This window comes from Trematomus bernacchii, unplaced genomic scaffold (assembly GCF_902827165.1).
Source record: "Trematomus bernacchii unplaced genomic scaffold, fTreBer1.1, whole genome shotgun sequence".
In the NCBI taxonomy this organism is placed as follows: domain Eukaryota; kingdom Metazoa; phylum Chordata; class Actinopteri; order Perciformes; family Nototheniidae; genus Trematomus; species Trematomus bernacchii.
This window is the reverse complement of record NW_022987899.1, coordinates 3,492,438-3,505,412: the sequence shown is the minus strand read 5'-3', so window position 1 is coordinate 3,505,412 and position 12,975 is coordinate 3,492,438. Positions and strand designations below refer to the sequence as shown.

Genomic DNA, 12,975 nt, shown 5'->3' with positions numbered 1-12,975 from the left:
AAATTGTGTAACTACTACCTTTAATATTTGTATGCATGTGTTATAATGAATTGTAAACTATCTTTGGCTCTTTACTTGCTGTAACAATGCAAATGTTTCCTCTGGGCCGAATAAATGAATTCTGATTCTGATTCTGAACTGTATTAAGGAACTATTTTACCACCGCGGATGCACAAACACACACGTTGCCTCTTCACGTGACATTGACGTCACGGCGCTTTCTCAGTCACCCTGCTCCGCCGTCGCTCCGCTCGTCGAGGCCGGAGGATTTTGTGTTATCCGCTTTAACCGCTGTGTGTTTTTTCTCGGGTGAACATGGCCGCGGGTCCCCTCTCTGTGTCCTCCAATGCGTCCACGAACAACGATGGCATCCTCATCGGTGACAAAGTCTACTCGGAGGTGTACCTGACCATCGACAACTCTCTGATCCCGGAGGAGAGTCTCTCCCCGACGCCCTCGATGCTGGACGGCCTCGACCTGAACACCGAGACCGACCTCCGTATCCTGGGCTGTGAACTCATCCAGTCTGCGGGCATCCTGCTCAGACTACCACAGGTAAACATATTAAATAACATGATTTAACCTCTTGTTATTATCACACGCGGTGTTACACTTGTTTTATTTACTAAACACCGCCCGGCCTGACTGTTAGCTGTTTGCTAATGTTAGCTTATTAACGTTAGCGTGGTGTAGTCAAAATGGCGGCGGTCCATTGTGCAAGGTTAAGATAAAATAAGAAATACTGTTTTGGTCCTATTTTTTTCCGTTAAAGCACCATGTTAAAACAAAGGCCTTGCACACAATTTGCAAACAAATTAAGGGTTGAAAATAAACAAATGTAAGCATCTCAAAATACATAATAAAATACAATTCAAATATATACAATAAGTTGACTAAGATAGAATCTGTACTGACAAATAACCGCTATGATGGGCCACATTTCACTAACACCATTTTAAAACTAGGATATTAGGTAGATATAAGGTTAGGCCTCTGTTTTATTAGGCCAGGTTACACAAGAAGACTCAGTTCAGAAGTCATATTTGTGTGTATTTATCTCTCTTCAGGTGGCAATGGCAACCGGACAGGTTCTGTTTCATCGTTTTTTCTACTCCAAGTCCTTCGTCAAACACAGTTTTGAGGTAAGATTGGTTTAAATAGCTCAACATCCGGCCGGTGTTAGCTAGCTACTGTTAGCTTAGCATAACGTTATGGCAACGTTCGTGGCAGCCATGTTGTCGAAAGCGGTTTTTGAACTGTAAGACAAAGAGGTGACGAGGGCTGAACTGTGTATCAATAATATACAATGCAAACGCTTTAGTAGTGACACTGACTGAATAATACGAGAGTAATGGGACGTTTTTATAAGTATTACAACGTTGTTGTAGATTCAAACGGTCGTTGGCTTCCTAAAAGGCTTTATTGCTATATGTACGGTAGCTGCAGTGTATGCCATTTTAAAAATAGAAACAGAATAGAGATAATAAGAATTAGAAATGTCTTAAAAATAGAATAAAATAAACATTTAAAGCAAAAATATACATATTCACAGTATTAACGACATACTCAGAAGAGTATCTTAGAAAACTCTCCAATACCAATCCACTAGAGGCAGAAACATATAAACACAGTTCACTATATACATTAAAAAACATTGTGCACCATAGAATACATATATAGAGAGAGAGAGCTGTTTTTAGAACTGATCCCAATGCATAAATCTTCCATTACATGTCTTTGTTAGACGCTTTTATCCAGGGTTAGGGTTACGGTATCCAAAGCGACTTGCATACATTCAGTACTGTGGACAATCCCCACTGGAGCAATTTGGGGTGAAGTGTCTTGCCCAGGGACACAACGACATGCTGACTGCAGTGGGACTCAAATTTGCTATTCCCTGATTCGAAGTCCAGCACACTATCCACTGAGCCTCAGCCTGCAATATTATGGCAAAAGTGTGACACATTTTATGGTATTTTCCAGATAAACGAAACGAGGAAACAAATAAACGTTAAAATCCAGTAAGAGTATAGTGTTTACCGTTTGATACACTAGCCTTCACCCCAGAGAAAAAATTCAGTACAGGGTCATGTATAAAACTAGACTTATCTTGATTTAAGGTCACCGTACTCTCAGATAACCGGCTACAAAGACAATATTTACCCAGAGACAATAAAATAGTAGTTAAAGATAGGATGGAACTTAATTTATCCCCGTGGGGAAATTCAGGAGTTTAATCGGAACAAACAAGTCAAATGCTATACTGTTTGTTAAAGGCCCTTACCTACGTTTTTTCACATCTATTGGCCGTGTGAGGGCACCCCATCACTGAATGCAGGTCTTCAGTTATTGAACCCTTTCTTCCAATTTTTTTTTGCTTCACTTATCTTCTTTCCAGATTGTTGCTATGGCTTGTATCAACTTGGCCTCCAAGATTGAGGAAGCACCCAGACGAATACGAGACGTCATCAATGTTTTCCACCATTTGAGACAGAGCAGAGGCAAAAAGTAAGTATCGACAATGACAAATAAAAACAGTTATTGTTACATTGAACACGTTGCATTTCTTTAATCTAATCATATGATCTGTTTTTGCTGTGAAAGTGCTCTTCTGTTATCTATGTGCTCTAAACCATTTTAAAACTTTTCAGTTTCCACTTCACTGGTAGTTACAGAAGTGTAATAACTCGACATATAACAGCTGCGATTGACAATACACTGAAATTGATACCTCGACAAATTCACATAAACAATTGGCGTGCATTTTAAACACTAGAAGACAAGGCACCGCTGCTTTATGTACGCGGTCCTTCGTCTTCGTAGAAATCTGTTCATGTCAAAACTCTAGACGTTGGCATTAACTTGGCTTCTTTTTTCCCTTGCAACCAACTAACAGCGACCAGCTACATTTACCAAAGCCTGGGTGATGTGGAATGGTACGTAAGATGAAGCAGTCGGCATGACATCCATGATGCAAGGGGGTCTCCTTCCCCCAAGGGCCAGCCCCACCCCCTCCTGTGGGAGACAGCACTGGGATCGGGGAAGACAGGTTGGCCGAAGGTCCTTGGCCCCCGGGGCGCCTTGAGGACTCCTGTGGTTCACTCTTAAGCTTTGGGTATCAGTCCGTCAATCTGCGGACCCCTGGGTAACGTAGTCTTCTTCCCTGACTGCTCCTCACTGCATTTTGTTTGTGCTTCGAGAGTAAAATCCCATTCACCAACTGTTACCCATGGCTTTAATAGAAATATCACCTTGTTTGATGAAGTAAATATCTGGATACTTGTAGTCCATGTGATCCGGTTTAGCACTGTAGCTTTAAGAGTAAGACATTATATAAATAGTGGCTTTGTATTGACATTAAAGTAAGGGTACCAGTGTGGTGCACTTGTAGTGAGTTTGTTGATTGGACGTGGATGTGTCATGTTGAGTAACTGGCATCACACAGATTATTGTTACCATGCATGGTGGTTTGTAGCATGGCGTTAAGTTTCTGCTATTTCAGACCTCAACATATTAACTTGTTGGCTCTGATAAGTGGATACATTACTTCCCACAAGTGTTGGAAGTGTTAAATCAATGCCACTCACGTTTTAAAGTTAAGATTTTCTGTCGTTGTGCTTGAGATCGTACATCATAAATATGACATAATGTAGGATTCTGATCGTTCATTGTAAGAAGGCAGCATGTGAGCAGATTTACGATCAGAATGCATCTTAACTTAGATTTTTTTTTATGTTAGAAAGCTGAGTTTGCTTTATTTATTTCTTGATCTGTTTGTCTGCATCAGTAGAATTTGAAATGATCTGTGTTTAACCAGCAGATGTTTTGTAGGTTAGCTTAATATCGCTTTACTTTAGATAGTTACTTCTTAACATCTGGAGATCTTGCTTTACTATTAACAAAAGTCAAGTAGGAAGTGTCTTTGATGAGAGACGTTAGAATAGGTAATACGTTTTCTAAATCTCATTATAATAGTTGTGTCTTTATTAGAATTCGTGTTTTGAAGATTGTGAATTGTTTTGCACGCTGCTGAGGTGGTGATGTTGTCGTTGGCGTGAGTTGATATTTCTATTGAAGCTGTGACACAGGGTGAATGAGGTCGAGGACTGTCAACAAATCCCATAATGCTTTCACTGGAACCACAGGAGTCCGCAAACCCCAGCAGACTGTCAGGCACGCATACAGTTAGACCTGTTGCTTTAAGTTGGTTGAAACGGGAAAAAAGAGAGAGAGAAAAGAGTACAAGAAATCAAAAGGGCACTTTCCTTTCTTTTATTTTTATTTCCAAAGGGGGAAACATTATTTTATTTTGATTCCTTTTATAAACCAGGGCTCCAAGTTCTTTGATACTTGATCAGAACTACATAAATACCAAAAACCAAGTCATCAAAGGGGAGCGGCGGATCCTGAAGGAGCTGGGCTTCTGTGTGCATGTCAAGCATCCTCACAAGGTGAGTTTAACACACTTATATTAGGGCTGTGCAATTAATCATATTTTAATCTCGATTTTGGCTTCCAACGATTACGAAAACAACGTAATCGACATAAAACTATTATTATTTTTTTTTTTAATGTAATAGTTTTGTTTTTTATTGGTTTTTCAGTTGAATTATACTTAACGTTCAGGGTAATCAACTGTTAAAAACATACTGTTCAACATTTTTTTGTTCAATAAATGGATGTTTTCAAAGTAAATGAATAATCGTGATATCAATTATTGACCAAAATAATCGTGATTATGATTTTTGCCATAATCGCACAGCCCACACTTAAATACATTTTAAATTGTGCAGTTTAGCTATAGCAGCTTTCCCTGCTGATGCAACCACACAGGAAGCAGCTTTAGCAGACTTGCCTCACTTCTCAAAGCAGGCACATGTGGTGGTTTCTTACGTGTGATTTATTTTTTGATTCCAGATTATCGTCATGTACCTTCAAGTCCTGGACTGTGAGAAGAACCAGACTCTGGTCCAGACCGCCTGGTAAGTTCCTCCCTTGTTCCGCACTGACCTTCCCCCACAGCAGCAACCTGTGTCATGTCTGCAAGAAGTGCCACCAGACCTGGGCTAAAAATTAAAGTTGAACATGTAACAAATGGTTGACTCGCTTGAAGAGCACTTGATTAATGCTGGGATCCTGGGAGACCCCCTTAAGTGGAACCAACACCTGTCAGATAAGTGATTCTCACGGGCCCCTGTGTGTTTTTAAGCACACATTTGAAAAGCCTTCAACAACCATTTTGCCCAGGTCTGACTGCGACGTTACCTCACTCCATTTTAACCCTTCCACCTATTTTTTTTCTTATGAAGCAATGTGTTTAAAACTGCTGCGTGTCTCACTCTGTCTGCCTTTACATGGCTTTGCTGTAAAGTCTGTTTTTGATTTGCGCTGCCCGCCGGGGAACTTGGTTTAACTTTGTCCTTTCTCTCTACTCTTTGATTAAAGGGTAGACCATGCTGGTAAGTCACATAAAGAACCTCTGAACTCTGCCTCCTCCAACCACATGACCTCAGGAAGCTCCCCCCATTGGCTGGCTGCCTCTCTCCTGACAGCCAATCCCAATGCCGAGATTCACTGAAGGGGGCTGGCGAACCTTTCCCAACAGCCAACATCGTCTTGTTTTCTCTTGGGTGTCCAAAAGGATTTGTATTTTTTTGGTCTTGCTAAAACAAGGTTTTAACTGTAATACCTGCTATTGCCAAGTAGCTACATATTTATCTATATTCTGACTTTTTTCTAGTTTACTTGCATCTAGCAATGAAGTAAACTTCAGCAGAATATCTTTTTTTGAGTAGTTAACCTGCCTGTTTTATTTTTTTAATATTAACAGTAGTTTACTGTGCTCTGTCCCCAACTGACGTGGTGTTCAGACATGTCTGTCTTGCAGGTTTTGCCTCCAAGGACCTGTCTCACCCACGCGGGCGTGAGACTCCAGCGGCCGGGTTATCTTTAGTGATGTTGACATGGCTGTTTCTCAGTGAGCTGCCACAGTGCAGGTCAGGTGACTTAATGCAGGCAGGTTAGACAGGAAGTAATCCCTGAGTGGCAGGTTTTCCTTGAGTAGTTGAGGCAAGCATCCAGCGGAGAGATCACCTTTACTTTGCCTGTGTGTGTATATTGACACACACAGATGCTTCACTGCTTTCTGATCAGTTGTATTTCCCCTGGTTGTGGGTCCTTTTGATAATTAAGTGGGATCAGTGTTAGGTTTTCGGGGTTCTACCATCATGTTTCTGTATTTTTGTTTTTTGGACTTCTATGTTTCCTGAGGACATAGATGCTCACACCACCCTGTTCTGTCCTAATTCACATCCTGGCCATTTTGTCTTTCCTAATGCTCTCCCCATGGCTAATCTAATTTACCCATTGACACGTAATCTGTTCTACAGCACAGACTTCACTCAGCCTCAGTACTCGGGCATGGATTGCCATTCCTAATATATTTTAAAATCAGTCACAGAGGAAACGGAGCTGCAGTGAAATACGATCAGTGGATGGATATCATTTAAGCTAAAGGAAGTTTCAGTTTAACCTTATCAATGTGTAAGAGGCAATCAGACATCACACCAGTGTTGCATCATGTGACTACATCACAGGCCACTGACTCATGTCCCCACACATGCTGTCTCACTGTTCCTCACATAGAACAATGTGAACGTGCATTCTCCATGAATGTGTTGCATCCGTTTGCCTGCATGTCCACAACCCATCCCTCCCTGTCCCTTTGCAAGGCATGTGTCATCGTCTCAGTCATCATTAGTCTAACTCTTAGCTGCTCTAAAGGTCATTGTGTGGTTGTACAACAAAAAGGGTCTTGGCGGGTCTTCTGTAGATTCCTCCCCATTTGTGTCTTCATGCTTTTCCTGTGACATACAGCACTCCCATGGATGCCCCAGAGAGAGAAATGGACAAAGTTAAATAAAAAAGTTCAGAATGCATATCGCAATTTCCGCAATCCTGATTAATTTGCTGCTGCTGCTGCTAGTGCATGCACTTGTCAAATCTACCGAATCGAAATCAGAAAACACAAAGAAAATGAAGGATTTGGCACTATTGACAAGACACGTAGCAGATCTGTTGACCTTAAGTAACAGCTGAACATGTGAGGCGTATAGAGTGCCACGGTGAAGCGTCCTAAAACCCGGAAGTGAGTTAGCATTTGATCACTTCCGGTTCCTTCGACAAAAAGCAATGCAATTTCTCCATAGGATTTTGGAAAATATCTGGAAATAAGGTCTGTGGTTGAGACACATTGAAGAGACGGATCACGTTTTGTTCTACGACATTAAATCCATCAGCAGTGACCCCACTGGTGATTTCTGAAGAGTTGACGTGTCTGAAAAACGATGGTTGTTACCAAGTGGCTGAATAGGACTACAGAAGTTGTGGAGGCCGTTGTACGTCATTACACCGAACACGTAAACACTCCCGCTAAGTTTGTTTTCCCCCCGTGTTCCGCTTGAAAGCAAGTACCTGCCTCCTGCAAACTGTTCAAACAAACGCTTCAACTTGTACAATTTAGAATCTGTAGTTTTTAATATGGATCTTAAGTTGGCGTGACGTTGAAGCAGCGACCTTGCTGTAGTTTGTTTATCGCATAACGTTAGCATTTTGCTTCTGGCGACTAGATGATTAAAAAATGATAAAAGTAGGGTAGACATGTGGATATTATCCGGCTGAACAAAACGTGATCCGTCTCTTAAATGCGTCTCAACCACAGACCTTATTTCCAGCTATTTTCCAAAATCCTATGGAGAAATTGCATTGCTTTTTTTGTCGAAGGAACCGGAAGGAGTTTACTTCTGGGTTTTAGGACGCGTCACTGTGGCACTCTATTGAAACATGTGGGTGAGCGGTGGCTCTGTGTGGAGAAGATGCTATGTGTTTGTTTCTATGTGTTGTTTCTGCCTCCATAGGAACTACATGAACGACACCCTGAGGACTAATGTGTTTGTGAGATTCCAAGCCGAGACCATCGCCTGTGCCTGCATCTTCCTCGCTGCTCGAGCCCTGCAGGTACACACGTCTTCCTGAAACCTTGCCATCAATGCTTCTTTCATAATCACATCGAGTGAAGTGTTTACCCGTTAAATGTTAAACCTGTTGTTCATGTTTCTCTCAGATACCTCTGCCAACCAGACCCAGCTGGTACCTGCTGTTTGGAGCCAGTGAGGACGATGTTAAAGAAGTCTGTCTCACCACCCTCAGACTCTACACCAGGAAGAAGGTATGACATCACTATGTAACACTTCTATTGGCTAGTGGTCCAACACATTGTGTGTGTGTGTGTGATAGGTGAAGGCGTGGGACAGGTCTAGCTTAATGTAGAAAGATATTCCAATGGGGACAGTCAAATCCTGTTCTGTCTGCTAAGCTGTAATTGACACATATGGCGCATTTCTACTACAGCGCGGTTTAAGCGTGCCGTGCCCAGCTCGTTTTTGGTTGCGTTTCCACTAGGCGTAGTTCTGGCTAGCGGGTACTTTTTCACAGTTTTTCTGGCCCTCCAAAATCGTGGTTCTTTCCAGGCCAACAACCGGGCTGAGTATGCTAAACTAGTGAGAGAATCAATCGCTGGCTAGGGGGCTACAACTACAACAAAATGAACATATTTGACCGTGATTTAATTGTAATACACGTTTCAAAAATGATGCCGAAGTAACAACATACTGATACCGGTTAGTAAAAACCATGAATTAATGCTTTGACAAGTCTGCAGACAGACGGCAGGCGAAAAACCTTTTAAAATGCGTGTTTTCTGAATGGGCTAAGCTAACGTTGTATATGCTCCGACCGTCCACACTCACAACAACGGCCTATACAGACATAAATAAAGCAGCGACTGTATTCGCCATGACACAGGCAGTCTGTGGTTTGTACTTGTTTAACTTTTGTCTAGTTTCTGAACATATATGAGGAGCTGTGAGCTCTGAGTGCTAACAGCTAACGGCTGATGTTGGTTTTGTGTTTCGCATTGAAGATGACGTCACGGCTCCGCCTACACTGCGTTACTATAGTTACTGCCCCAGCTACTAATCTGTAATGGAAACGCAGCATAAAGTGAGCCTGGCCTACCAAGGCCTAACTATACCGTATTAAGTGGTGCGAGGCCCTGCAGTGGAAATGCGCCATTAGACTACTTCCCTGTGTGCCTAGGGGAGAACCTATTAGCACAGACCTGTTAGCATCAGAGTGCTAACCCTGCTGTCTCAGTGTTGTCTGTGTAAACTGACGCTGTGATTTCTCCCCAGCCTAACCTGGACCAGCTGGAGAAGGAGGTGGACCGGAGGAAGGTGTATCTGGCTGAGGCTAAACTGAAGCTTAAAGGTCTGAACCCTGACGGGACCCCCGCTCTGTCCACGATGGGCGGCTTCTCTCCCGCCTCCAAGCCCTGCTCCCCCGCAGTGAAGCTGGAGGAGAAGTCCCCGAACACCCAGACGCTCAAAACAGTGAAGAAGGACCCCGACGGCCGGAGTCAGGCCAACAAGAGTCCACACAACGGGTGAGGAAATAACACAACTTTTCAGCATTAGTCTATTTTTTGTTTCAGCCCAAGAGCTGTTTCTTAAAGCCACTTATCTAACAGTTTATTTTTCTCTTTTCTTTTTAATTACATAAGCCTTATCTTTTATTTTCCAGCTTAAGGAAAGATGTGAAGATCGGGAGGAACAGCAGGAGCGGAAGTCGATCTCGTTCAAGAACACGATCCAGATCCAGATCCCGCTCTCCACGCAGACAGTAAGATCACGTTATATGTAAAAGATCTTCGGTGTACTGGTCCTTTGTGAACGTCTGGAACATAGTGACATCACTACGCAACACTTTGAACTCTCTAACTGTCTTCTTCTCTCCTCCACAGCTACAACAGCAGACGCAGTCGCTCAGGTACCTACAGCTCTCGCTCACGTTCCCGCTCTCACAGTCGCAGTCCATCGCCTCGGCGACACCCGCCCTCTCCCCTCCTCCCCCACCTCAAGTCCAAGTCCGGCCACCATGCTAACAGCGACTCCTCCAAGCCTAGCGGTCGCCACAGCAACAGTGGCGGTGGCGGCAGCGGGGGGTCGGCTCACAAGAAGAAGCGCACGCGTTCCCGCTCGAGATCCCGCTCGCCCGCCGCCAAAGTGGAGCGGGAGAGAGAAAGGGAGAGGGAGCGCGAGAGAGAGAGAGACCGCGGCTCGTTCGACCTTTCCTCGAAGAAACACAAACACGAGCGGGGAGGAGGCGGTCACCGTGGCGACAGGAGAGAGAGGGAGAGGTCCCGGTCGTACGACAGGGAGAGGGAGCGCGGCCACAAGAGCAAACACCACAGCAGCAGCAGCAGCCACTCAGGACACAGCCGCCATCGCCGTTGACAACACACACACACACACACGGGCTAGCTCTAGGACTGATAGTCACTTAACTATTTGCAGTTATACTCAAAGTGAATCAGATCTGGCGTGCTCCCTGAAGAATGTTGAATATAGTTGATTGTCTCAAATATCAGTGTGACTCCTGCGGACGTTGTGCAAGTTGTTCCAAAGGTTATATCTATGGACGTGAACCAATCAGAGCTTAGCATTGGTCATCAAGAACTTGCACACGCTGCAGCGGTCAAAGCCAAATGCAGTTGAGAGAACATGCCTAGTGTGGTTTTATTTTGAGTATATCACCAGCTTAATGCCATCATGTTGGTCGTCTGGGTTTCTCATACGCATCCTGAAAATTACCGTAAACTACATGATTTACAGAAAATCTTTATTTTTTTGGCCTTAGCATTTAAGATTCAGTTTCATGTAAATGTTATCATTAAATTGTAAAGTTGGAGTTATCTAAATTCAAATGAACACAGATTCTGCATGTACAAATGTCTGTGACTGTTCATTTGTCGTCTACACAGCCGCACACCTGTAGCTGATATTTAGCAGAGGGGTGTGTGTGTTATTGAATGTGAGTGTGTGTGTGTGTGAGGAACCCACCCAGCGTTAAGTCGACTGTTCCTAGCCTTGTATTCACCGCGCAGTGACGTCAGTCCCAGACCTGTCGTCGTCCACGCCACATTTTTAGGTTTTTCTTAATTTTCCCCATCATACCTCCACACACCACTACCATCTCTAGCCTACCCTTACGCTCTTTAGTTTTACATGTAAAGTTATGGACTTTGGGGTTGACGAAACTTATTTACAGTGTAAAGAAGGATCGATATCTGCTGACGAAATGTGAACGCTTTGATTTATAAAAGCGAGCTGCTCAGTGGAACCGTTGAATGAACAAATGTAAAAAATAAAGCCGCTCATTCAGGAAAGATCAATATGTTTGCACATTGAGGGGCTGGTGGGAGAGTGGTTTTTCTTTTCTTTTTGGACAGATGTGTTACTAAAGCTGTGTTTTGTAAAGTTAAAAATAAATCTTTTTTTCTTCTTTTTTTTTACAGCAGGGGATGCAGACTTAATTCAAATTTTAGGGTTGTCAATTTGTTACACTGGTTTTAGTCTGCACGTGTTCATGTCCAATTTTTATTCAATAATAAATGAGTTATGCCACTGGATTGTACGGTCTTTATTTGTCGCGAAATGAATGGTATCGACTAAACTTATTTTACTTATACCTTTATTTAGTGAGACGATCACAGACTTCAGAATCAGAATACCTGTATTAGTCCCACAGAGGGGACATTTACATTGTTACAGCAGAAAAGAGCCAAAGACAGCTTAAAGGTAGGGTAGGTAAGAATGGAGAACGCACACATGACCAATGAGGGCATGAGATAAGTTTGTGCACGAGATGGAAGGCTGACAGGCAGGTAGGCCATCCAGTTATTTTAGCCGGGCCGGCTCAGATGATTGGTCGTGCTTTTTACGGCGCCACGGCTTCCACAGATGACATGTTTTGTATTTATTTATTGTCAAAGCATTTAATATATTCATTGCTATCGGGATGTTAAGAGCATTCCATGGAATATAACAAAAAGTGTTTCTGAAGTGAATTACCTACCCCACCTTTAATGTTACCTAAGAAGCATGCATACAAACAAAAATAATGTTTGTGTTCAATCTCTCTATTGGCTCAGGAGTATTATCACCATGGAGCTACATGCCTTAAAACCACATTTTATTATCCTGGTTCAATCAGATCACATCTACCCTCATAGTAAAGCAGAGTATTGCAGGGAGTTATTCAACATGTGTTTTGACAGCTAGAGGGCGCTGTTAGCTTTACTAATACACGTTCTACTGTCTTCAAGCATACTTGCAGTACTGCAGGGGATGTACTCAAGGTATGAAGCAATGGTTTAGGGCACATGTGTCAAACTCAAGGCCCGGGGGTCAAATCAGGCCCTTGGTGGATTTAATTTCGGCCCGCAGGATCATTTCTAATTACTATTAGATCTGGCCCGCCGGTATATTGCACGCACACCTTCACTCAATCCTGAGGGTCTCCTCCGCTCAGAGCCTGACCCCAAACATTGATGAACTTGCACCCAAGATGAGATGCCAAGTATCTGGCTTGAACTAGCATCACAGAGCAGCACACTGAGTTTACATGGATGTTTCCTTCTGCACTTTTTTTGGTTTTTCTTTGAGGGAAATAGTTTTTTTGAAGCAAAAATATGAAGATATATTAAAGCATGTGCAAAAATAGTCATAGTATAGCAGGTCTAAAAATCATTATACAATTGTAAAGATTTATAGAAGTAAAAATAAAATGTGTCATAAAGAAATAATATTGGTAAAGTATTTCATAAAGAAGTAATACATCAATCAAAAAATAAAATTGTTATTGTAAAGGTGTGACGGTTTCTTTCTTCTTGGCAAAAATACAGAAAGGTTGAGTCGAATATAACACACTCATACAATCTTTACTTTTTGCCATAGTCATCCTTCTCAGCTTGGGGTCTGACTGTTTTCATTCCTGCAACACAAATCTCTTTAAGTGCTTTTAAAAGCTTGAAATGGGGAAATAATGGCAGTTTGGGAATGAAAAATACGTGTTTCT

The 12,975-nt window shown here is 42.6% G+C and overlaps 1 protein-coding gene across 2 annotated transcripts; it reads left to right on the top strand.

Annotated features, from left to right (window-relative positions):
* The first annotated feature begins 208 nt into the window (after positions 1–208).
* Positions 209–11,527, top strand: ccnl1a (cyclin L1a). Of its 2 annotated transcripts, XM_034114624.1 has the most exons (10): positions 212–555; positions 1,068–1,142; positions 2,399–2,508; positions 4,331–4,451; positions 4,918–4,982; positions 7,917–8,016; positions 8,123–8,227; positions 9,252–9,502; positions 9,640–9,738; positions 9,860–11,527. In XM_034114624.1, exons 1-10 carry the CDS (start codon positions 316–318, stop codon positions 10,350–10,352), a joined length of 1,659 nt encoding a protein of 552 aa, XP_033970515.1. In that variant the 5' UTR covers positions 212–315; the 3' UTR covers positions 10,353–11,527. The 2 variants fall into 2 exon arrangements, with proteins under 2 accessions (XP_033970516.1, XP_033970515.1); XM_034114625.1 differs by lacking the exon at positions 9,860–11,527 and having other exon boundaries at positions 209–555; positions 9,620–9,711.
* The last annotated feature ends 1,448 nt before the right edge of the window (positions 11,528–12,975 follow it).